Here is a 23579-nt window from a genome sequence, read left to right as displayed (position 1 = left end):
GAACTAATAATACAACCTAATTGAAAACTAAAATGACCTAAATAACTAATCATTTTATTTTCAGATTGCTTAACAAACAGAATATAAATATTCTTCACAATCAAATGATTACAAAGGTTTCCCCAGCAATCCAATCGACACCAGCAATCCTGAAAATAGTAACGTCACAATTGACCCGTGCACATAAAACACCGATGATAATCACCATCATGTCAGATTCAAAACGGGTTTTTCAGATCTCCCATTACACCAATTGAATCATTATCAACGGACCAAAATAATAAAATAAGACACACATAAACATATTGAAACACACCAGCCACTCCAAAAGAAGAGACATAAATCACTCCAAAAGGAGAGACATAAAACACCCAAAAGAATGGATACAAGAATCAAAAATCTCACCCAAAAGATGAAGATTATTGAAATTTTTTGAAGAAAAAAAAAACAAGAGAATATAGGTCTCTTACGGTGACCATGCTCATTTAGATCGAGGGTATGAAGGGTGAGTAGGGGGAGAGAAGAGGCGGTGGACGAAGAGAGAAATGTGAGAGAGAGAGGAGATCGACTCTTATTAGGATTTTTTTAGATTGATGAACCGTTCTATTAATTAATTGATCATTGACAGAGTTTAGAGTTTTTTTATTTGGTGTAAAATTTCATTATATAGTTAGAATGTTAATTACGGTGATATTTGTTGTCATTGAAGGATAGTTTGATTAATTAATTTATTTATATGTAATATTTGTATTCACTATAAATAGCGGATGGATAATGCTACGCACGTCAAAATTTTCTATCAAATTTTTTTATCAAATGATGTGTGGTACAAGTGAAAAATTCTGATCAGAATATTGACATATATATAATGTCTCATTATTATTTGAGATTATTTTTTGATTACCTAGCAATGATAGACCATGTAAAATTGTAAATGATATAACTTCTTTGTCAAACTTGAACATCACCGAAAATACCATGAACCAGCTTCCATGGTTAAATGAAATAAATACGTGTGACACGAGGGGACATTCACCAAATAACAGGCAGAGCATGCAAAGTCACAACAAGACAGCCCATAAAATGGGATCACATCACTCTCTCAAGATATAATTGCAAATTATAGGAGAAGGGCATCGATTCCTTCATCGAGGGCTCCATTATTGTGCACATTCTAAAAACGAGTTAGAATTGTACAATAACTATTGGTGGCGAACAGGTAGAGGAGAGGATCAGAAGGGTATCAATTGGCTTTCCTGGAATAATATGAGTTATGCAAAGAGTAGAGGTGGCTTGGGTTTTCGAAATTTACATGGGTACAATATCGCTTTACTTGGCAAGCATATTTGGAATTTTATGCAAAATCCACAATCACTGGTGTCAAGAGTGTTTAAAGGGAGATATTTCCCGCATGATCATGTCTTAAAGGCAAATAAAGGCCAGGGATCAAGTTTTATATGGCAAGGGATATGGACTGCAAAGGAGGAACTCAAAAGTGGTTTCAGATGGGTACTGGGTAATGGAAATGATATTGTCGCTACTCAAGATCCATGGTTGAGAAACAAAGCTAATTTTAAGGTGGAGCAAAATCAGTTGTATGTGGGACGGACTGAAAAAGTGTCTAGTTTGCTTTTGCCAGGAGAGGAAAAATGGAATATAGAGTTAATCCAAAGAAATTTTCTCAAAGAAGATGCAGATGAGATATTAAAAGTTCCTGTTCCCCAACGTATGATGACTGATAGAGTGGTGTGGGCAAATTCGACAAATGGTCTGTACACTGCGAAACATGCATACCACTTATGGTATAATTCTCACTTTGGTAGTACGACAGTGCCTCACTGTACAGGATGGAAAAATATCTGGCATCTTAAATTACCCCCCAAGGTTAAAGTCTTTGTATGGCGTTTTTGTCGAAATGCAGTTCCAGTTCGGAGACGACTGAGTTCTAAAGGAGTGAGAATTCCCATTACTTGTCCTATGTGTACCACTGACATTGAACATATGCTACATCTATTTTATGATTGCAGTTTTGCTGTTGGCTGTTGGAATCATATTGGCTTAACGTATGACTGGTCTCAAACGGAGTTTGCTCCAGAGTGGTTGATTCAGAAACTTAGCACGACAACAAATGAAGAAAAGGTGAAAATATGTGTGGTGTTATGGGGTATATGGCACTGGAGGAACAAGAAGGTATGGGAGGGAAAGGTAGTTACTCCGAGTTTTGCTATGGACAGCAGCTTTCGTATGCTCTCGGAATGGACTCGAGCGAGGAAGAAACAGGAGAGTAGTACCCAAGAGAATGTAACTGTTACACATGCAAGTCGATCAACGATTTCAAGGTGGAAGTTACCTGCAGCTGGAGTATTTAAAGTGAATGTTGATGCCTCTGTTTATCCAGGCACGAAGACCTTTGCTGTTGGAATGGTTCTAAGAGATAGTACAGGTACTTTTATAGAAGCAAAGAACTGTAGATTCTGGGGGGAGGTTCCTGTTAGTGAAGCAGAAGCGCTAGGCGTGCGTGAAGCTCTGTCATGGCTCAAAGATATGCACAGGCACAATGATGAAGTCATAGTGGAATCGGATTCTCAACTTGCGATCAAAGCTATTCAAGGCCATAGTCTGAATTATTTAGAGATTGGTGATATTGTTGAGAGTTGTCGGCAGCTCCTCACGAGTTTGCCTAAGATTTCAGTTAGTTTTATCCGGAAAAATGCAAACAGGGTAGCACATGAGGTGGCTAAAATCCCTTGTTTAGCAAATTCCTATAATGTTTTCACGTCTCCTCCTATGTGTTTGTTGGAGGCCCTTTCTTATGATATTTCGCTTTGAATGAAATGCATCAGTTAATTTCAAAAAAAAAAAAACGAGTTAGAATTACAATAACTGGATCCAGTAAAGGCTGATTTATATTTTACCTCATTGTAAAATTAGAAATTCAATAGATAAAAAAATATGAAAATTGCAATAACCTAATTATAAAATCAATACATTAGGCTTTGTATGGTGTGTGCCTGTGGCACATGCTCAATACTAAATTCTACTCGCTCCGTCCCCCTAAGTAGTATACATTGGGGGACGGGGACGCGACACGGACTTTAATGCTCTTCTAAAGTGTAGTTGTGTAATTTATTTTTAAAATTTTCATTTTCTGAATTATAGTTTGGATGTTATATTTTTATTCAGAAAATGAAAATCTTAAAAATAAGTTACGGAACTATATTTTATAAGAGCATTGAAATGCGTGTCGAGCAGTTGAAAAAAACCGTATACAATTAAATGGGACAGAGGGAGTATAAGTTTGAGATATTTTGATGGGTGTGGCTGTTGTATTTGTAGGGGGTCCACAATTATTAACAAATAAGAGCCAATCAAAATGAATCAAATTTATAATTTTTAGTACTTAGCATGTACTCACGGACACATTAGAAAAACAGATATAATAATATATCAACTATATATGAGAAAGGGAGACATTCTCATTGTTTAGGTCATCTCCAACAGTGGAACCAGTTTTCAGCCTAAATCTTGGAATTAGTTTTTGGCCTAAATCTTTGTCCAAATTTAGACTGAATTATCTATCCATTCCAACAGTTTAGCCTAAATTTTGGTCTAAATTCATATATCAATATTTTATTCTTCTAACTATATATCTTTATATTATTATTTTAATCTTTTAACAATAATATAAAATTTCATATTAATATTAAACTTAATAAATTCATTAAAATAATTAAAATAAAAATTACAAAGATTCAATCCTACTCCGAATTAATATAATGTTCTCACAAATACTTAGTTAATGCATCTCGATTGTAATATAAGGTTTTTATTTTTCGATGTCGTCCAAGAAATTGTTGAAATCGATTATTTTCATCTTTATCGAATATAATCTATATCTTACCGAATGTAATCTTTATCTTATGATTAATGTATTGTTAATTTGAATTATTCTAAGACTGTTTAATTTTTTATTTCATAATATATATATATATACCTATATTATATATATATAATTATTTCAGTAAAATATATTAAATATAATTTCTAACTATTTAATAATTATGTTAACATATAATCATTTAATTAATCAAATATACAAAAGATAAAAAAATTATTATTATATTATTAAAAAGATTTAGGTAGGTGAATAGTGCTGGCCTAAATTTAGACCGCTACTGTTTATCGGCCTAAATTTGGACTAAGATTTAAGTCACTGTTGGAAAGATTTAGATCGAAAGCGGCCCAAATTTGAAAGGCCACCGTTGGATTTGCCTTTAGACCGGAGAAAGAACATGTCCAATTGTCCATTATCCACCATGCACACTGCACAATAATCCTCCGCAAGGAAAAGAGGAAGAGTGGCACATGGAATATGGATGGAAAATTAGTATATACAAGAACAAGTGAACAAGCTCGGTGTTTTAAAGGTTAACACTGACACTCTTACTCAACTCTTTCACACCACCCATCTCTCCCATCAGTTTTGCACACTTTTCTGCTTTTTATTAAAGTAGCTTTTTTTTTTCCACCTTGTCCCAAATCTTGTTGGATCAATCATTTCGCATGCCACTACGGCACTATCGAAGTTAAGGTGTATCGCTTCACTTCGAAGTTGGTTAGTGTTATTTTCTTCATTAAATTTGAGGTCGGTTTCAAAGTCTATCCCGTCGCTAAATGGAGATTATTTTATTCTTTGATTTCCGTCATGAAACAAGGAAAGCAGATTTTTTCCGAAAATTGAGAAATTCTTCTTTTTTCAGAAAAATATTGGGTTAATTATCAAGTTTGATCAGTGGGCTTAATGTATCAAGTTGGTCACTGAACTCAAAACGGTATCAAGATGATCACTAAAATCACCATAAATATCAAACAAGTACCTTGAAATATAAGTTCAAGTAGTAAAAATATTATTTATAAAGTTTTACACATTATTATTAATTGTTAACACAACCAACTAAAAAGTTATGACTTCTAATAATTATAATAATATATTTATATTTTATCAAGTTTATTTATTATTTATATTTTATTATATAGTTATTTTTTTGTTTTAATTAAATATAAATAAAAAATAAACTTGATAAAATCTAAATATATTATCATAAATATTAGAAATCATAATCTTTTACTTGGTTTTTGTAACATTCAAAAATAATGTGTAAAACTTTATAAATAATATTTTTACTGCTTGAACTTATATTTCAAGGTACCAGTTTGATATTTATGGCCACTTCAGTGACTATTTTGACACCGTTTTGAGTTCAGTGACCAAATTGATACATCAAGCCCACTTCAGTGATCAACTAGATAATTAACCCGAAAAATATTGCCTCTTATTAAGTATAAAGTTTTGTAAAGAAACAATTTTGAAAATTATAATATATAAATCTTTTCATCTTTCATATCATATATTATGTATAAATTTAATTTATTTACGATAAAATGTTGGTTAAGATAAAACTGAAATAATATAACACCGAAATCATTATAATTAATCTATATTATAATACAAAACAATCTAATGAAAGGTTCATTTGATATATGCATATATTATATTTAAATTTTAATATTTATATGACTTATATATATATATATATATATATATATATATACTTTTACATTTAACAAAAATTATAAATTTTGGTGATGGACAAGTTTATCTGATCTTTAAATTTCGGGGGTTTTCTCATAAATACACGAGTATAAATTTTTTCTTATAAAAATATTACATCCTTTTCAAAAATTTTGTCAAAATTATCAAAATTTGAAAATATTTACAAAAATAATGTATTCAACCAGTTGTATTTGCAACCAGAAGTAATCATACTTACAAACCCCTGTTTGCATCTAGTTGAACACCGCATTTCTTCAAAAATTTCTAAAAAAATTAGTATATTTTGCAAATATTTTCAAAAAATAATAAAATTGCAAAAAATCTTTAAAAAAATGATATTTTTGATAAATTTCCTTATTTTTTTCATATATTCTTTCCCGATTCTTGTTTCATATCCAAAAACTTTTCTGATTTTTCATATTTGACGGTACTGAGATTGGATAGGAAAACAAACAAGTGATTATAGTATCTCTAACCATACAAAACCCTTAGTTAAAAAGTGAGTTGGCATACTAAGAGGCCGTTTGGATGAGCTTAAAATAAGTGCTTCTTGCTTAAAATAAAAAAGTGAAGTAGAAGTTAGAAGTTAGTTAAGACTTATAAGTGATTAAAGTGTTTGGGAAAAAAGCAGAAGTCATGAAACAAAAGCTAGGAATCGTAGCTTTTTATAAGTGCTTCTCGACTTTTTACACAAACGGTACGAAATAAGTGCTTCTAACTTAAAAGTCCAGAAGCGGGGCTTAAAAGCCCCGCCAAACAGCCACAATCACTTTTTTTAAGTTTGGCCAAACGGCCCCTAAGAGCATCTCCAAGAGCCTCCTAATTGGCTCTTAAATATACTATAAAATATATGGCTTTTAGTGATTTAATACAAAGTTAAGAGCATGAACTCCAACAATGCTCTCTATATTTCTTTTATATATCATATTTTATTCATGTTGGGCTCCACTAAAACAAAGATCCAAATTCAAAAGTGGGGTTGATTTGGAGGGAAAGAATTTTTTATTGATAAAAATAAGTTAAGAGCCAAGTTGCGACTCCTAAAAGAGAGGAGAGAGAATGGGTTCTTAACTTTTTGAAGAGCCTCTAAGAGTCTCTTGGAGCTTAAATTTATACATGGCTCTTTATTTTTTCACTTAAGAGCTTGAATAGAGAGCCTCTTGAAGATGCTCTAAATATAAAAAATTTAGCCAACCTCTTAAAAAAATCACACTCCACCCACATGAATCTGTTGTCTATAATTTTAGTTAACCTCCTATGATGACTATATTTGTCGAACCTCTACATGTCTGTAGGAAATCTGCAGGATGATTAAACATCATTTATTATCATATTGAACTGATATATTCTATTTTAACAAACTAAAATATTAATAACTTACTATTTTTAAATTATAACCAATCAATATAGCAAATACCATTGAAGTACAATGTCTTACATGTTCAACAGATTTTACATAATGTCTTAAAAGTCCAATTTAGCCAACGATTATAACCAACGCTGTTGGAGATGCTCTTAAATATGAAAAAATAAAAATAAAAAAAGGAAATAAGAAAAAATAATAATCAAATATAAATAAATTAAAATCGAAAATCTAAAATATATATCTCTCTTACCGATTAAAAGTATATATTCGATAATATGTGTCGGAAACCTTTTCTTCCAAATATTTTATTGCAGCAGTCCGCCAGTTTACATATTTAAACTGACAACTGAGAATCTTCGCAATGCAACCGAATGGAAGAAGACGCGGAGACGGTGTCAATGATTCTAACACGAATAAACATTAAATCCAAATTCAACGGAACAGCAACTCCCTTTAATTATTAAGATTTGGACTATGAGTTGGTCTAAATTGGCATTTTTCCTCCGGACAATTAGCTAAATTGAAGATTAACTCTCCCCCATCAGCCACCAAATGCTTTTCTCCATGGTTAACGGGACCACGTTGTCCTTGTCATGTTATCATCATTCACCAAACGGTACTGTTATATAACTCGGATTTTTTGGTTGATAGTAGTCAACAAATGAAAAGATAAACGGCTAATTTTTTTTCTTATGAATATTTTTTTTTCTTTACAAAATTATCATATTTTTTCCCAGCCCTCTGAGGGCATTTACTTTTCCTTTCCCAAGTTCTTTTTTTTTACAAAACAATTTTAATCTCCAAAAGAGTTTATTCTCCGGTGTAAAGTCCAATTCTTTTGTTTTCTTTCATCTGCGTTGATTTTCTTTCAATAAAATCTAATTGTCTGGGTGTTCGTATGTCTCTAATTCTGAAGTATTTTGTTATGTTTTGTTCAGTTATGTTTGGATTTATTCGATGCTGGATCTGTTGATAAAGAGTTTATTGATGTTTTTGGGATCTAAAAAACCTGCGTCAAATTTGAGTCGGTAATACTCCCTCCATCCCAAATTAGATGGCCCCGTTGACTTTGGGCACACAGTTTAAGGTTCATTGACCGTATAGCTACATGACTTATTTTTAAAATTTTATTTTTGTAAATAAATATTTAAATATGAAATTTTTATTTACAAAAGAAAAAATAAAAAAATATATTTCGGAAGTAGACGGTCAATGCACCTAAAGTTACGTGCCCAAAGTCAACGGGGTCATCTAATTTGGGATGGAGGTAGTAATTATGGCAAGAAGTCACCTTTCACGGTCAAAGATTATTCATCCATCAGGGTTACACTTTCGACATGTTTATAGATGATATTCGGCAATCAGCATTGAGATAGCTGGAGTGCCGCTACTCCAACCTAAATTTATGTAATTATGGTTTCTGACCATCGGGCTAATAACTACTTATGTATGATAAGATCAATTGTGGTGTTGCTGCTTTATGGGATGTTCGTGCAATTTGGATCGTTGATTCATTTTTTAGCTTATAAAATTTTAAATTTTATGTTTTAAATAAACAGAAAACAACTAATTATTTTTTGGATGTTATTTATTTTCCAACCTGATTATATCCATAGTTTAAAGTTTTTCTCGATTGTTTTTTTTTACGAAAGTCCCGACTATATTTTGTTCTATTTGATAAAAGTGATTTATTTTTTCGACAAAAAAATAAATAAAATAGATGAGGCTTCTATTCTTGGCCTTTGTTAAGTTGCTCCGGTTCTAGTCATATCTGTTTATATATGACGTCGAGGTCTTCATCCAAATTTTTCTTCAATGGACAGCTATAGATAATTAGATATATCCATTTCTATACAATTAGATTAAGTAGAAATCAGTTTATTCAAAAAAAGAGAGTAGAAATCTACAGTTTCCTTTCGGCAGAACATGCAAAGTAAATCTATCGATATCAACATATTTAACCAGAAATAAAGATCCTTTTTCTCTACTAGCAACAAACTTACCTAAAGTATTGTAGTTGTACTAAATTAATTTCATACTATATAACTCTCGTTTTCTCGTTTTTGCTGTCAATCTTCTTCTATCTTCGTTTTTCTATATTTCGCAATATTTAGAAAAAAATCATTTGTTGTGTAGATGCCAATTTAAGTGTTTTTTGCAGCTACAAATGTTCTGCTTCTTTTGTAATTTGTTTCTTGTTTTTTGTATTTCATTCTGGTTGTTTTGAGTTGTGATCTTGATCAGGCTTTAGATACGAGGTTTCAACAATGTCATGAGTTTGATTTAAGTCTGTCTGAAAAGACTATAGAGGTTTGAGATAGAGAAATGTTGTCTGTGTCGCCATCTATGATAGCTCGGAGCTCGATGGAGGAAATGCTGGATTCTCTCCGGCGGAGAGAGGAAGTTGACAGGCCAAGAGACTTGCCGCCCAAGCTGCCGTCTCGGCCGGTCTCCAAGGCTCGCCGGCCTTCGTCTAAGCGCCCGCTGCCTAATGATTTCGAAAACTCCTCTGCTGCTCTCAGTTGTGTGAAAAAGGATTCAAGAGGTGGCAGTTTTGATGCCAAAAAGGTAACTAAAATTAATCTCATCTACTACAAGTCTACAGTCTATATATAGGTTTTGGTCGTCAGCTGACATGACATGAGTTCCGATACCATGTTAAATTTCTCGAGCTATTAAGAGATAGGCTTACCATGATGATATTGTGCTCTTAACAAAATTCTACTACATTATTTTGGAAAAAAATTTAGGGGCAATTTTGAAGTTAGAGTTTAGGCCAAAATGAACCAGATGAAAAGACTGAAGCCTTGACTGAGAATCTTTTCCACCGCATATCTGTATTCCATTTATAAATTCATATTAGGAGGTGGGACAGCGAGATGTATCATGTATGAATGTCTTGTTTTATGTGAAATCGGATTAAATTCTGTTACTTAATTTCCCTATGTGTGACGTGTTTTTGCATATTAGAATGGAACATTGGAGGAAGCAAGAAAACAGGTTCTGCTAGGCACACTTAAGGTGCAGAAATGCTTTCGTTCTTATCAGGATCGTCGTTACTTCCTTGAGCTGAAACGAGGGGTGATATCGCTTCAATCATGTAAGGATCACATAAATTTAGATTTATTAATATATAAAGATGTTTTAGTTGGTTCCTCAGATAGATATACTTTAGGTGCTTCTTTGATTCAAATAATATTGATCAATGTGCAGACTGTTGCTTCATGCCGCTAATAGTGGCTTCAGAACTTTGAATTGTCTTGAAAAATTTTATGTCATAACTTAATTCACACAAAAATGAATAGTGGGCAAAAATTTCATAAGATTAACTTCTTCTTTTTTAATGTAAAAACTCGCATATCTTTAGTACGGCTTTTAAAATTTAACAAAAGAACAATATCCTGCAGTTGTCCGTGCTGCAAATGCTAGAAGGAAGTATGATTGTCTCATTAATCAAAGGGAACTGGTTGTTCAGAAAACAAATGAGCAGGAAAGGATTGTTCTACAATTACAAGCAGGTAAGATGTCATATTCAAAAATGTGCCCCTTTTTATTCTAAGACGATATATTATTCAAACCTGTCTTTGCTGCAGTAATACGTGGATGGCTGGCTAGAAAACAGGCTAAGATATTGCAGAATCTGGAAAAATTGGATCAATGTAACCCAGGTTCTGTTCACAGTCCAAGTAGGAGGAAATCTGATGTCAAGGTACTTGCATTCTGTGACTGACAACCATTTCTTCCGCCTGATAAATTTATATATTTCATCTTTTCATATATAGAATTTTGCATTTTAGTGTATATATAGCTCCCGATCAGAGTTAGTGTTGTTCGTCTTCCAGTCAAGTTATAACTTCCATCTCTGCCAATTTTTTTTTATAACAAACTGTTTGCCCTTGAGTTGGATACTTTATGGAACTTAGAATAGAGGTTGCTCTGAAGCTTCGGACTCTAGTATTTTAAAACTCTCCAATTCACTACTTCGCCTGAACAAGGCAAGGATGTCTAGATTATAAACTGTATAATTATTTATGTTTTGTGATTGATCAATATATGATCTGGTGTGTTGAATTTTCCTCCTTCACTAGTGGAACTTCCTTTCAACATGGTTAAGAAACACAAATTGCCAGAAAATATTAAACGACCCTTAAAGTTTTAGAGTTGGAGCTTGAGCTTTAAGGGACTCCGTCTAATCAAAAATTATGCTCCATAAATGTGCGCCTGTACTGACTTTTACAGTTTCACCAGTCATAAAATATGTTTAAATCTGCGTTTTTGCGTCACATATGGACATGATGCTCTGAATTGGATAAGAAAAGGAAGAAAATTTGTCAGTTCATTTAACAGACCCAGTTATGCCATCGTCATTTTTTTAGATAATATCTATTTCGTCTTTACACAGAAGTTCATACTTAGACCTATATAGATTGCCACTGACAACTAGATTATACAAATAACCTCATCTTTACAGTGCAAGCTATCACATGAGTTCTGTATGTAGTTGCATTGCAACTGACAAGCATTAATTTATAAATATATGAAAGATGCTTGATCTAAATGTTAGAGAACCTATTGGTGCAAGGGAATATCATAAACATATTGAAGCTTTCTGGTTAATAGTAAGGTCTGCTTGATTTTGCAGGAGATGCCACAAGTAAGCAAAAAGGCTCTGCCTTTATCTGTGGAAGAGCTTCAAAAGAGGGTTTTGAAGGCAGAGATGAACCTAGAGAAAAAAGAACAAGAAAATGCAGCACTGCGAAATCAAGTGCAGCAATATGAAGCTAGGTGGCTGGAATATGAAGGCAAAATGAAATTGATGGAAGACATGTGGCAAAAGCAGACATCATCGTTACAAGTAAGTACTTGTACTATATTTCGGATATGTTTTTACATCAGTACTTAAATCTGATCGCTATCTTATGCTCTAATTAAACATGATTGGTTTTGCGGTCCAATTACATTACTGGCCGAAGCCACTTGTATATTTACGTATGAGTGATTATGGTATATGTCATGTGCAGATGAGCCTGGCTGCAGTGAAAAGAAGTCTTTCTAATAACACCTCCAATCAGTCCAGGAGGCAAGAGGATCTGACGGAGTTTGGAGCAGTACGGCAATCTAATGGCAATGGCAATCCAGTGTGCCACCTGATGAAAGAGTTTGAGCAACGAAAACATACTTTCAATGATGAAGTGAAAGCTATTGTGGAGTCAGGGAACTCAGCTTATGCAGACCCTGATAAAGACCTTCGAAACCTGAAAAACAAATTTGAAACATGGATGAAAGATTACAAGGCTCGTTTACGGGAGGCCAAGGTGAAGCTTCATAAAATTGGAGTCTCAGATGCTGAAGCAGGTCATCGCAAATGGTGGCGAGGGATGAGTAAACGACGTTAGTACTGGATTAGTTGTACCATGAGAAAATATTGTTGTTGGTGCAGATTGCAGAAATTTAATTAGTAGCATCAACTAGAAAGGTGCTTCAAGCCAAAAAAAGAAAAGAACAATAGTATGATGCATCATGCAAGAAATGTGTTTATTTTTTATGTATACATCTGTTGTTTCTAGACTCTAGTAGTGAAGGGTGAATATTGGGAAGGCACCAGATGCAGAAAGAGAATGATTAGCAGAAGCTAAAAAATGAAAAATATGCATGTAGAAAATAGATCAGAAAAAGCTAGATTGTAAAAGATGGGTTAAAGAAAGTTGCAATGAATGACTTGGCTCCCAAAAGTGTAAAAGGAATGGATATATGCGGTGAACGTGGATCGAAAACGTGACCTTCAGATCTTCAGTCTGACGCTCTCCCAACTGAGCTATCCCCGCAATGGAAACGATTTCGTTTTTAACGTATTTATTCAATAAGATATAATAGCTTATTTTTAAGAAATTTTTCGTCACAAGTAACGAATGATCCGAGTAGGGAAGGAGGGAATGGCATCTTAAAACAGGCCCTAAAATTAATGGGCCAAGAAGTTATTTCTTTGACTTGTGATTGTGATGGTGTTTTCAGAGTCTTTCTGTTTGGGGCTGAACATTATCCGGCTTGTCCAATCCAAGTAGGCAAGTAGGGAGTTCAGAGTTGGGTCATGGACCATTGGCGTAGGCCTTCGGTTCCTGACCTCTAGAGAGGAGGGCACAGTGTTAGGCTGGTTTCACAGAGCAAACCATTCATGCAAACAACCATTTTGAAACGCTTATCAAAAAAGAAGAATTCAGATACACAAGTACCATGAAATTCAATACACTAGTGAGTTGCTGTTTCCATTTTTTTCGAGATCTTGTTAAATGAAGACTTGTTAATCAGTATTATGTAGAGAAATTAATTAGACACGTTAACTTATCGAGAAATAACATTACGTAACTAGACACACGCTAACTTATTGAGGAATAGTATATAGTCGAGATTAGTGGTGAACTTAACTTATTATAAGGATGAAAGATAAATGAATACTGCCCTCTCTACGATTATTTCTTTACATTTTGGTTTTTAGAATGACGCATTTTATTTTTTATTTTTTGAAACTTATCAAATAAGTAATGATGCATATCCTAAATTTTGTTCACAGATTTTGTGACAATACATGTTGGATCTGAGAAAAAAAATTTGAGATCAAATTCTAGATACTAACATTTTCCAAATTTACAATATAAAAATCAATTATTATTATTATTATTATTATTATTCTTCACTATACTTATTTTTATATATTTAATATTAATTGATCTAACACTTTGGTTATATTTTCACTCTTACTTTACCTATCTTCTTAAATTTTATTAATTATCAACCCAAACATAAGCATACATTTGTATGGAAAGGAGAAAATATTTTCCGCTTCATCGGTTAGACCTGGGAGACAGTTAAATGGTACAAGAATATGTAACATACCTCTCAATATTGCATAAAAAGCTCCCAAACAAATAAAAAGGAAACCAGACTTTCCACTTGAACACGACAAGAAGAAAAGGCCAAGTTACAAGAAAATCATTTCAAGTTCGGTACAAAATCTAGCATGCATTATGCATGTAGATCTATAGGCTCGTTACTCATCGGAGTAAAAAATGTTACAAATTATTATAGCTTATTTGTTTTTCCTGTATAAATTTATTTATGATTTGTAAGTTATACTTTGAAATTTTGAAATCTTGAATTTCTATATCTATTCATTTTGATTTTTTAAATTTGACTCCTCAAAATATATATGAACATATTAATTGATAAGTTAAGAACTATTTTACCCGTGATCTTTGTGACTCTTTCGCCTATATTATTTCGACGGAACACAACTTTTTTTAATTTATTCACCGCCGTGAAGCACATATTTATATGGATCATTGGATCCAACAGTCTAAATCTAAATGATCAAACGTTGCTTGGGCAGTTCTTGGCACTATAGATTAGTACAGAGTAGCATTGGTCCTCATGCACATGCTTTATCTGCTATTACAACCGTATTTTTATAATATGTTAAAGGATATGAATTCGTGAAACTTAAAAGCACAAAAATCGTACCTCCCTCAATTTCACTTTGATTATAATTTGAAAATAGAAAAAAATATATTTTTATATATTAAATTTTTATTTAGAATTTTTTTTAAAATAATGTGGAGAAATATTTTTCTTCAACATAAATTACATGCAAAAAGTAAAGTATCGGATCTCTCAGTTTGGATATGTTAGTATCTTATACTTTTTCACAAATTTTAGCCAGTTTCAACTATCCGTCCTCATGGCTTTCTGTAGGTATTCTGTTGATAAAGTTCTTTACCAATGGAATGTTGGTTGGCAATTGTTGGCAAGTTACCAACGGAATATCCGTTCTGATTAGGGGTGAACATAAACCCGTTCAACCCGCTAACCCAACCCAAACCGACCCTTTTTTAGGCCGATTAACCCGACCCGTTCAAAACCGAAAAATAAATGGGTTAATTTTTAAAAAACCCGATTAAGTTGGGTTGGGTCAGGGTTTTACAGATTTTAACCCTGAACTAACCCAACCTAACCCGATTATATATATATATATATATATATATATATATATATATATATATATATATACATATATATAATATTTACATACCTATTTTACATTTTTTAGTTTATCTCAATCAATCTTTAACCTAATTTGATTTATCTAGGGTGTGTCTATACATTTACAACAGCAATATGAATAATTTTAAGTATCTCGATAACTATAAAATGTAAATGATGACTTTTGGAATTTGAACATGATCAATGATTTGTTAATGAACTGATATACACATTATATATAAGAGTTCATAACTGAGTGTGTATACAACAATTTTCTATTATTTCACCATTGTTTAAATGTTTCACCAATGTAATAGGCTTCCCTCTTCGATAAAAACTTACGCATCGACTGATATTGGTGAATGATTCATAGAAACTGAGTAACTATAAATATGTATGCCGACTGTTACTAGCTACCGGTGTGCGAGTGAGTTTTTTTTTTCCTATCGCGATGAATGACTAAATTTTTATTTATTATAATTTTCGCAAGTTTAACCCAAACCAATCCGACCCAACCCGAATTAATTGGGTTGGGTAGGGTTGGGTTAGATAAAAAAATTTCAGTTAACGGGTTAAGTTTTTATTAACCCGAACTAATTGGGTTGGGTCGTTTTTTTCCAAAAACCCGCCCAACCCAACCCATGTTCACCCCTAGTTCTGATAATGGATTCCTTTTAAAGTCAGCCTCCCGATCCGTTGTAACATTAGCATCAGAATCCATATTCTGTAGGAAAATTTTACCAATGAGGATTTTAGTAACAATTTTTTCCGTTGGGAATTCGATTGGCATTCCATTTTTTCAACGGGATTTCATGTTTACCAAGGAAAAATTCCGTTGGAAATCTCGGATTTTCTTGTAGTGATCCCTGCTAGATTAATATATATAAGAATCTCTATATATATATATATTACTGCTAGATTTAATTACAAATTTAATTTCTATGTGACTAATTAATTAGAAAAAAGTAGCACACGTTTACAAATTACACTGTCTATATCTATATTTTTGAAGCTTATTTTAAGTTATGTGTAGCACTGCATCATAATTTGTTTTATTTCAAGAAGCTTCCGTTTCGCAAATATGACGAAAACGTGAATATGTTTTTCGAGCAGATAATTTCGAACCGGACTCAAATCTTTACATATTATTTTCGTTCCATTTATTAGTCTCCTTGAGTTTAATCAGTCACGCACACGATCTTCTACTTTATTCGAACATATTGTCTAACAATGTTAACACGTGATTTTCCTATGATCTCCCCTGCGACCAATATATGTCGCGTCGCTATACATCAATGTTAGAGTCAGGACCATGTAGGCAGTAACATCCCATTCTGTACCTAAGACGAAGGGTCCTATCCGACTTTTTCTCTCCCACCCTCAATTCTATGATATTACTGATAACTGAGGGATACACAAGTCGATAATCTGCCGTATTTTGATATTTATGATATATGTGATTTTATTCACTCGTCAAATTATAATTTTTGTGCAGCTTTAACTTTTGTATATTTTTCAATCTTTCACGTGATATTCATATGTCTTGTGCCTTAATAAATGTTGATAATGTCATGGAATGACGCTCTTGCAGTAATAGAAATCGATTCTTATATGAACTCAGGTAGGTAGTTTAGTACTAGTTTACTAAGTTCAGGTATGAGAATAATAAATATTACTTTTTCTGTACTCTCATTTTGTTTACATATTTTTTTTATTGATCGACACGCAGTATCTCTCATTTCTTTACATATTTTTTTATTGATCGACACGCATTTTAAGATGCATATAAAATATAATTTGATAATTTTTTCTGAAATTTCTCTTTTTCTTATAAATTGTTAGATAGTAAATATTTATTCAGAGAAAACAAATTTAAAATAACTTATCAAACTATATTGTATGAGAGTATTAGAATGCTTGCGGAATCTATGTCCCCACTCTCCAGTGCAAACAATTGAGGGGACTGGGGGAGTACAAAATAACAGTAATAAACCCAAAACGTAAGCAGCGGTAAAAGAAATGTGTGGAATGGAGTACGGATATGGTGGGCTTAAAAGCTATATCAGGCTCTTGAAGGAGAGACGTGGACATGATAGATGCTTATGGGATGGTAAGCAACCGAACGGGGAAGAGTACAAAACGAGGGAAGCTGCGCAGAAACTGTGTTGTTTGAACGTATTATAACTTATTATTGCTGTGTGATTGTGTGCTGCTATTTTTGATTTTATCTATCATGTGCAGCTATTTCACATACCAATATGTGTATCTGTAATTGTGTACCATATGTATATCTGATGTTTTGCTTTCAATACCAGTTAGTACTGGTGCATAATTTTTAGTTTTTTACTTTCTTACTCGAGATGGACCCTACTCAGTTTCTTCTCTGCCCATTGGTTTGGCAGTTTCTCTTTGTTTGCTCTCTTGCAAAGCTCAAGGTCCAAAAATCATGCGCAGAAATGCTCGGTGTCTAGGTTGATGTAGGTTGTATTTACAAACGTTTCTGGGTCGAGTGTTTGCATTCCAAATTTTTATGAGCTCTTATGTTCTCTTCATTTATATATCAAAACAATTTTAGTAAATTATCTAAAATTTATAATGACTTACAGAATTTTAGTGATATGTGCATATTAAGTTAACCATATATTTTGGTTACATAAATTTAAAATTTGTTCCTTTTTAATGGGGATATCTAGGTAAAACTCTAAGTAAGACTACATCTATCCACAGAACTAAAGAAAAAACTTACCATCATTGTTCATTTTCAATGTAAAGATGGACATTCAAGAATATAATAATAATTAAATTTAATTGATTTTCAATAGATCTTAAACTTTCCCGCATCACATAACCTGCAACCCTAAGATCAACAAAACCCGTTAACTCCGTATTAAGATGTATTAAGATGAGATGATATCTGGGTCGTGACACGGATTTGTTTTTTGGACTCTTTTCAAAAGACGTCATATTAATGGAGTTGTTTTGATTGTTTATATTCAAGACAAATCTTTTTTATATTTGCGATGTGGACTTGGGTCGACACACTCAACATATATAGGGTTTTTATATAAAATAACATTCTATTAACTCATAATTATTTACACAATTGTCTATCAAAATAGTTTGTATGTGTTCCCCATAAAACATATAGCAGTTTAAAAGGTTAAAATTGTAGTATTTACATTGCAGTTAGCTAGTTTAGTACTCCTATTCATCTATCCCTTCCAATTATTTTCTGTCTTGTTCTCATCATCATTCCAATCCCATCCCTTCAGTCCTCAGCTCAACTCACTTCTATATCCCCTTTACACAGGAGTAACAAACTAATTCAAAATACATAAATAATAAGTAACTAATTAAACTCATGGCTACTCTTGAACAACAAATTTCACATATCATCGACGAAGACGATGATGACAACGAAGAAGAAGACGACAACAACAACGAAGAACAAGAAGAAGAAGAGAGCTCAGCACGAGTTGCTATGACGAGAAGAGCCACGTGCAGTCGCGATAAACTATGGTTTCTGGGGAAGGTTTTGGACCCTAGGGCCTCGAGGATTCAAGAATGGAACCAAGTGTTCCTTTTAGTATGCGCAACTGGTTTGTTTGTAGATCCGCTCTTCTTTTACGCCCTCTCTATAAGCGAAGCCTGCATGTGTTTATATGTGGACGCTTATTTTGCAATCACCATCACGGTTCTTCGATGCATGACGGATTCTCTGCACGTATGGAACATGTGGTTGCAGTTGAAGATAAATAAACACCCGCATGCTGTCAATGCGGACGAGAGAAGCCGTCCACATGATACGAGCTCACGCACCGTGGCCATGCGCTACTTGAAGGCTAGGAAGGGCTTCTTTTTTGATCTCTTTGTCATCCTACCTATACCTCAGGTTTGATTAGTTATTTGAATCGATTGGTTGGTAATTAGTGGTTTTATTTTGGAGATGCTGTATAATTGTTTATTAGTAGCTCTGAGTGATCGATCTGTTGGTACGATAAATTGGGTGTGGTCACGGTTTTGTACAATAGCACAGAACGGTTGCAGAGAATGACAAATGCATGCATGTCATGACTAGTTGGCATGCAGAGTGGTACATAAGCTTTTGTAGTACTCCCCGGTGTGCCAACATGTGATGCAGGTTATTTTTGTTCGTTTTTTCTGGGTAGATTGGGATTTAATCAATTCACTCTCCAAGAGACACCGAGTTTTGAGTTTATTGAGTTTAGTTTGTAGAAAACAAGATCCCTAACAATATGCAGAAATGGATATGAGGCGTTCAATTTATAGTTAATGAGTTTGGTTAATCAGAATCGGGATAGTTATTCCATGCGTTAGAGGTTGGATTAGAAATTTTGTTGTTTGGAAGCAAACAATGAAGTGAACCAGAAAAGAGCATGTGATCCGATTAGATAAATGTACACAAAAATATAATTAAAGGTGTTATATGCAAATAAAATTATTGTTCAACAATAAATTTAAATTATGAATAAGGTTCCACACATGCATTTGATCATCCTAACTTACCTAAATTTATCAAACTGCAGGTTGTCTTATGGATAGTAATCCCAGCGTTACTGGAAAAGGGTTCGACGACAGAAGTGATGACAACATTTCTAGTCATGTTTCTACTGCAGTATTTACCAAAGATTTACCACTCTGTATACCTCTTGCGCAGAATGCAAAATCTTTCCGGTTATATTTTCGGGACCGTATGGTGGGGAATTGCTCTCAATTTGATTGCTTATTTCGTTGCCTCCCATGTGAGTCTCCAGCTTTCTACTCTTCATCATAATCTACCTCAGATCATATACCTAGAGTCATTATTAGCATATGGTTATCTTTTTTACTGTTTCTCTAGCTTAACTAAGCATATTGCTTCCATATACACAAACTACTATTAAGTACTTGGATTCATTTGCACCTGCCCATAGGCAGGGGCGGATCTAGTAAGAGGCCCCGGGACACATGCCCCCTAATTTTACATTTTTTTTTACCATTTTAAATTTTTATCATTTTCTGTACCTTGGTATTTTTTACAGATTTTGATAATTTATACGATCTCTGTTACCATTTTAATGCACACAGGCTGTAGGAGCATGTTGGTACTTATTAGGAATCCAGAGAGCAACAAAATGCTTGACAGAACAATGCATGAAAACACAAAGTTGTGGCCCTAAATTTTTGGCTTGCGAAACCAATCTATTTTATGGAGGAAAAAACCTGGTGACAGCCAGCACAAGACTGTTATGGGGAGAAAATAAAGAAGCTAGGTCTCTGTGTCTCATTGCTGATCATGATAAATTTGGTTATGGAGCTTATAAATGGACGGTTCAACTTGTCACAAATGAGAGCCGTTTGGAAAAAATACTGTTTCCCATCTTCTGGGGCCTTATGACACTTAGGTACACAAGTAATTTTGTTAGTTTTACAATCAGTTTATTTATCCTGAATGTAATTTTGTAGCGACGTATTGATGGATTTATGCATTATGAATATCAGCACATTCGGGAACTTGGAGAGCACCACAGATTGGTTAGAAGTTGTGTTTATCATAATTGTTCTTACGAGTGGACTCTTACTAGTCACTATGTTAATTGGTAATATCAAGGTATAAAGATAACAATTATCATGAGTTTACATACATGCCTAAGATGTGTTTTTTCACAGTGATACTAATTAATAATGTGTTTGTATTTTGTACGTGTGTAGGTGTTTTTGCATGCAACAACGTCAAAGAAACAGGCGATGCAGTTGAAGATGAGGAACGTTGAGTGGTGGATGAGAAAGAGGCATTTGCCGCAAGAGTTTAGGCAGAGAGTGCGCAACTATGAGAGGCAGCGTTGGGCTGCCATGCGTGGCGTTGATGAATGTGATATGATCAGGAATCTCCCTGAAGGTCTTAGGAGGGATATTAAGTATCATCTCTGTTTGGACTTGGTCAAGCAGGTAATAATGTATGAAGGCCTCTTGTCGAAAAAGATTAACAACTTTGATGTCTTTTTCTTACAAAAATGTGTTGGTATATTCTAACATACTGTTGGCCATTGAACTCTCAGGTGCCTTTGTTTCAGCACATGGATAGTTTGGTTCTGGAGAACATATGTGACCGTGTCAAGTCCCTCATATTCACTAAGGGAGAAACCGTAAGTTCTGGCCCAGAGTAAACAGAGATATTATCTATTAAAATTGAATCTGGCTACCTGTTAATGTCAACAAGGCCTTTAATTCAATCTGATCTGAATATGATGATTTCAGATATCAAAGGAAGGTGATCCGGTTCAGAGAATGCTGTTTATAGTAAGAGGACACCTACAAAGCAGCCAAGATTTAAGAGATGGTGTAAAAAGTTGCTGCATGTTAGGCCCTGGAAACTTCAGTGGCGACGAGCTTTTATCATGGTGTCTTAGGAAACCTTTTGTGGAAAGATTGCCTTTATCTTCATCATCACTAGAAACTCTTGAAACAACTGAAGCTTTTGGGCTAGAAGCGGAAGATGTGAAGTATGTAACACAGCATTTTAGGTACACATTTGTGAATGAGAAAGTGAAGCGCAGTGCTAGGTATTATTCGCCTGGTTGGAGAACTTGGGCAGCTGTTGCAATTCAGTTGGCTTGGCGGAGGTATAGGCACCGCTTGACGCTGAGTTCCTTGTCATTTATAAGGCCAAGGAGACCCTTGTCAAGGTGTTCATCACTTGGGGAAGATAGGTTAAGGCTCTATGCTGCTCTGTTAACTTCACCTAAGCCTAATCATGATGATTTCGATTTCTGAAGGAATAGGGGGCTTGACTGTATGAGTGGATAATAAATTATCTATTTTATGGTTAACAAAATGATTAAATAAACTTGAAACAAGTTCTGGATACTTAGTATCGCCAAAGGACTTGAGAAGTTGTTTAAGATGTTCTTTTGCACGCATCTAAAAACCTGAAACATGCTGAACAATCCAATTCAAGTTTTAGTTTATGGAATTCTAAATGGACTCAAATAGATCAGTTTTATCATGTCCATTGTCTATGATTGTATTTTTAAGTCAAAGTACATGTATGTCATGTTACTCGGACTTGAAAACTGAGTATCGGACATGGTACATATCCGAGTATCGGACTTAAAACATTTGAAAATTGGGGACACGAAGACACTGCCCAATTTTTTTACACAGATCATGGGATATGATATAATATATTGATAAACAAGTATGGGAAGACAACTTAGAGAAAAGAAACAATGATACTCAAATATAACATTATTTTGTAAAAAACTTTGCAAATTAGACGTCTTCTCTCCTATCTCATTTTTTTTTTCTTTCGTCTCATGTATCTATTTTGAGTCCTTGGTTTGACTAAAGTTTGGTCTTTGAATTGGCCGAAGTGCTCACAGTTCAGTCAAAGAATCCGACACGAAAAGTGTAGTGTCCGGATGTTCAAGTATCTGACATGGATACAACGACTAAAACAGAAGAGCTGAAGTAATATAATGATAGATGCAAGCCTCAATGCTTTGTGTGTTTTATGTAATTTGGTCAAAAACTAAGTTTATGTATGAAAAAATTGACAAAATAACAGCCATTTCTTTCCCAGTTTTAATGTCTAAGATGTTGGAGTTGAATCCGTAGCACTAAAACCAAAGAGATGAACGACAAAGCCTTGTAATTTGCTGCAACACAAACTAGGCTAGCAAAATCTTAGTTCAAGCCGACTTACTGAAGACAAAATAAATAATTGAATACTTTCAAAAAAAAATGATGATTGAAGAACACTAAGAACTGGAATTCCATTTCATTGTACTCCACACAAATAAACTAGCATAAAGAACATCAACATAGTAAACTTTTATTTTATGCTTTCAGTCTCCAGAGCTTCTACATGATCAGCCTCTGCCTCTGCTTCCGCTTCTGGCCCTGCTGAACCCCTAAAGAGCAAAACCGCGAGATTCCCTATGTGGAAATGGATGAAACTGCCGTAACAGTGAGTCACAAATGAACCAAAATCAGTCCCTACGATGCATTGCCATCCCGGTCCATAAGTACTGTCAAATTCCTGCTTCAATTAAGCACGAAATCAAACTGATCAGAATTCTGATACTGTTATAGTTACGGCTAGCTGTATGATCTCTAGCCATAATTTATTCATTCAAGTGCATTTATGCATATTATACGAACCTTCTTTATGAAACGAGCTATAGCAGTTGCTTCAGTGACATCAAAGATATCGAGGGCTTTAGCAGCTAGATTAAGCGCATCTTGTTGTGTGCTTTCAAGCATATCGGTGTCACCAATCACAGCTTTTCCTTCCAACATACTGGATTAGCCCAAATATTGAAAATGAAATGAGATAATGGTTGAGTGGTGATGATAATTTTTTAGATTTTAAGAAGAAAAAAGAACACTCTACAACATAACAAAGGAGAACTATATATAGCACATGGGATTGACAACTAGTATTAGATTTGTCATTGTTTTAACAAATGAATCTATACCATTCCCTAACAAAATCGACGATTAAGATCTTCTTTCAATTATGCATATTGCAATAGCCCTTATATTTTCAAGATCAAGCCATCC

General features: G+C 33.8%; 3 protein-coding genes and 1 non-coding gene across 4 annotated transcripts; 2 read left to right on the top strand and 2 right to left on the bottom strand.

Moving 5' to 3' along the window:
• Positions 1–8835: 8835 nt before the first annotated feature.
• On the top strand, positions 8836–12553 carry LOC108224714 (myosin-2). The gene is made up of 6 exons (XM_017399412.2): positions 8836–9548; positions 9951–10080; positions 10388–10498; positions 10574–10689; positions 11623–11835; positions 12002–12553. The coding sequence occupies exons 1-6, from the start codon at positions 9306–9308 to the stop codon at positions 12374–12376; spliced, it is 1188 nt and encodes a 395-aa protein (XP_017254901.1). The 5' UTR covers positions 8836–9305; the 3' UTR covers positions 12377–12553.
• Positions 12554–12732: 179 nt separating this feature from the next.
• Positions 12733–12805, bottom strand: TRNAF-GAA (transfer RNA phenylalanine (anticodon GAA)). The gene has a single exon. It is a non-coding gene; the product is annotated as a tRNA-Phe (tRNA).
• Positions 12806–18196: 5391 nt separating this feature from the next.
• LOC108224513 (cyclic nucleotide-gated ion channel 4) lies at positions 18197–21916 on the top strand. The gene is made up of 7 exons (XM_017399160.2): positions 18197–18906; positions 19562–19777; positions 20103–20419; positions 20517–20625; positions 20727–20963; positions 21074–21160; positions 21273–21916. The coding sequence occupies exons 1-7, from the start codon at positions 18376–18378 to the stop codon at positions 21786–21788; spliced, it is 2013 nt and encodes a 670-aa protein (XP_017254649.1). The 5' UTR covers positions 18197–18375; the 3' UTR covers positions 21789–21916.
• An 848-nt stretch (positions 21917–22764) lies between these two features.
• Positions 22765–23423, bottom strand: LOC108226677 (uncharacterized). Its single transcript, XM_017401671.2, has 2 exons — positions 23178–23423; positions 22765–23055 (listed from the first exon to the last, which is right to left on the bottom strand). Exons 1-2 carry the CDS (start codon positions 23313–23315, stop codon positions 22849–22851), a joined length of 345 nt encoding a protein of 114 aa, XP_017257160.1. The 5' UTR covers positions 23316–23423; the 3' UTR covers positions 22765–22848.
• Between the last annotated feature and the right edge of the window lie 156 nt (positions 23424–23579).

This window comes from Daucus carota, chromosome 6 (assembly GCF_001625215.2).
Source record: "Daucus carota subsp. sativus chromosome 6, DH1 v3.0, whole genome shotgun sequence".
NCBI lineage: Eukaryota > Viridiplantae > Streptophyta > Magnoliopsida > Apiales > Apiaceae > Daucus > Daucus carota.
The sequence above is the reverse complement of the archived record's forward strand: the minus strand, read 5'-3'. Positions and strand labels throughout refer to the sequence as shown.

Excerpts from the sequence above, each read along its gene's own strand:
- LOC108224714 (XM_017399412.2), top strand. The coding sequence starts at position 9,306 with ATGTTGTCTGTGTCGCCATCTATGATAGCTCGGAGCTCGATGGAGGAA. Across the intron at positions 9,549-9,950 it reads GCAGTTTTGATGCCAAAAAG|AATGGAACATTGGAGGAAGC; the intron begins GTAACTAAAATT and ends TTTGCATATTAG. Across the intron at positions 10,081-10,387 it reads GGTGATATCGCTTCAATCAT|TTGTCCGTGCTGCAAATGCT; the intron begins GTAAGGATCACA and ends AATATCCTGCAG.
- LOC108226677 (XM_017401671.2), bottom strand. The coding sequence starts at position 23,315 with ATGTTGGAAGGAAAAGCTGTGATTGGTGACACCGATATGCTTGAAAGC. Across the intron at positions 23,056-23,177 it reads TAGCTCGTTTCATAAAGAAG|GAATTTGACAGTACTTATGG; the intron begins GTTCGTATAATA and ends TAATTGAAGCAG.
- LOC108224513 (XM_017399160.2), top strand. The coding sequence starts at position 18,376 with ATGGCTACTCTTGAACAACAAATTTCACATATCATCGACGAAGACGAT. Across the intron at positions 18,907-19,561 it reads TCATCCTACCTATACCTCAG|GTTGTCTTATGGATAGTAAT; the intron begins GTTTGATTAGTT and ends ATCAAACTGCAG. Across the intron at positions 20,420-20,516 it reads TGGGGCCTTATGACACTTAG|CACATTCGGGAACTTGGAGA; the intron begins GTACACAAGTAA and ends TATGAATATCAG.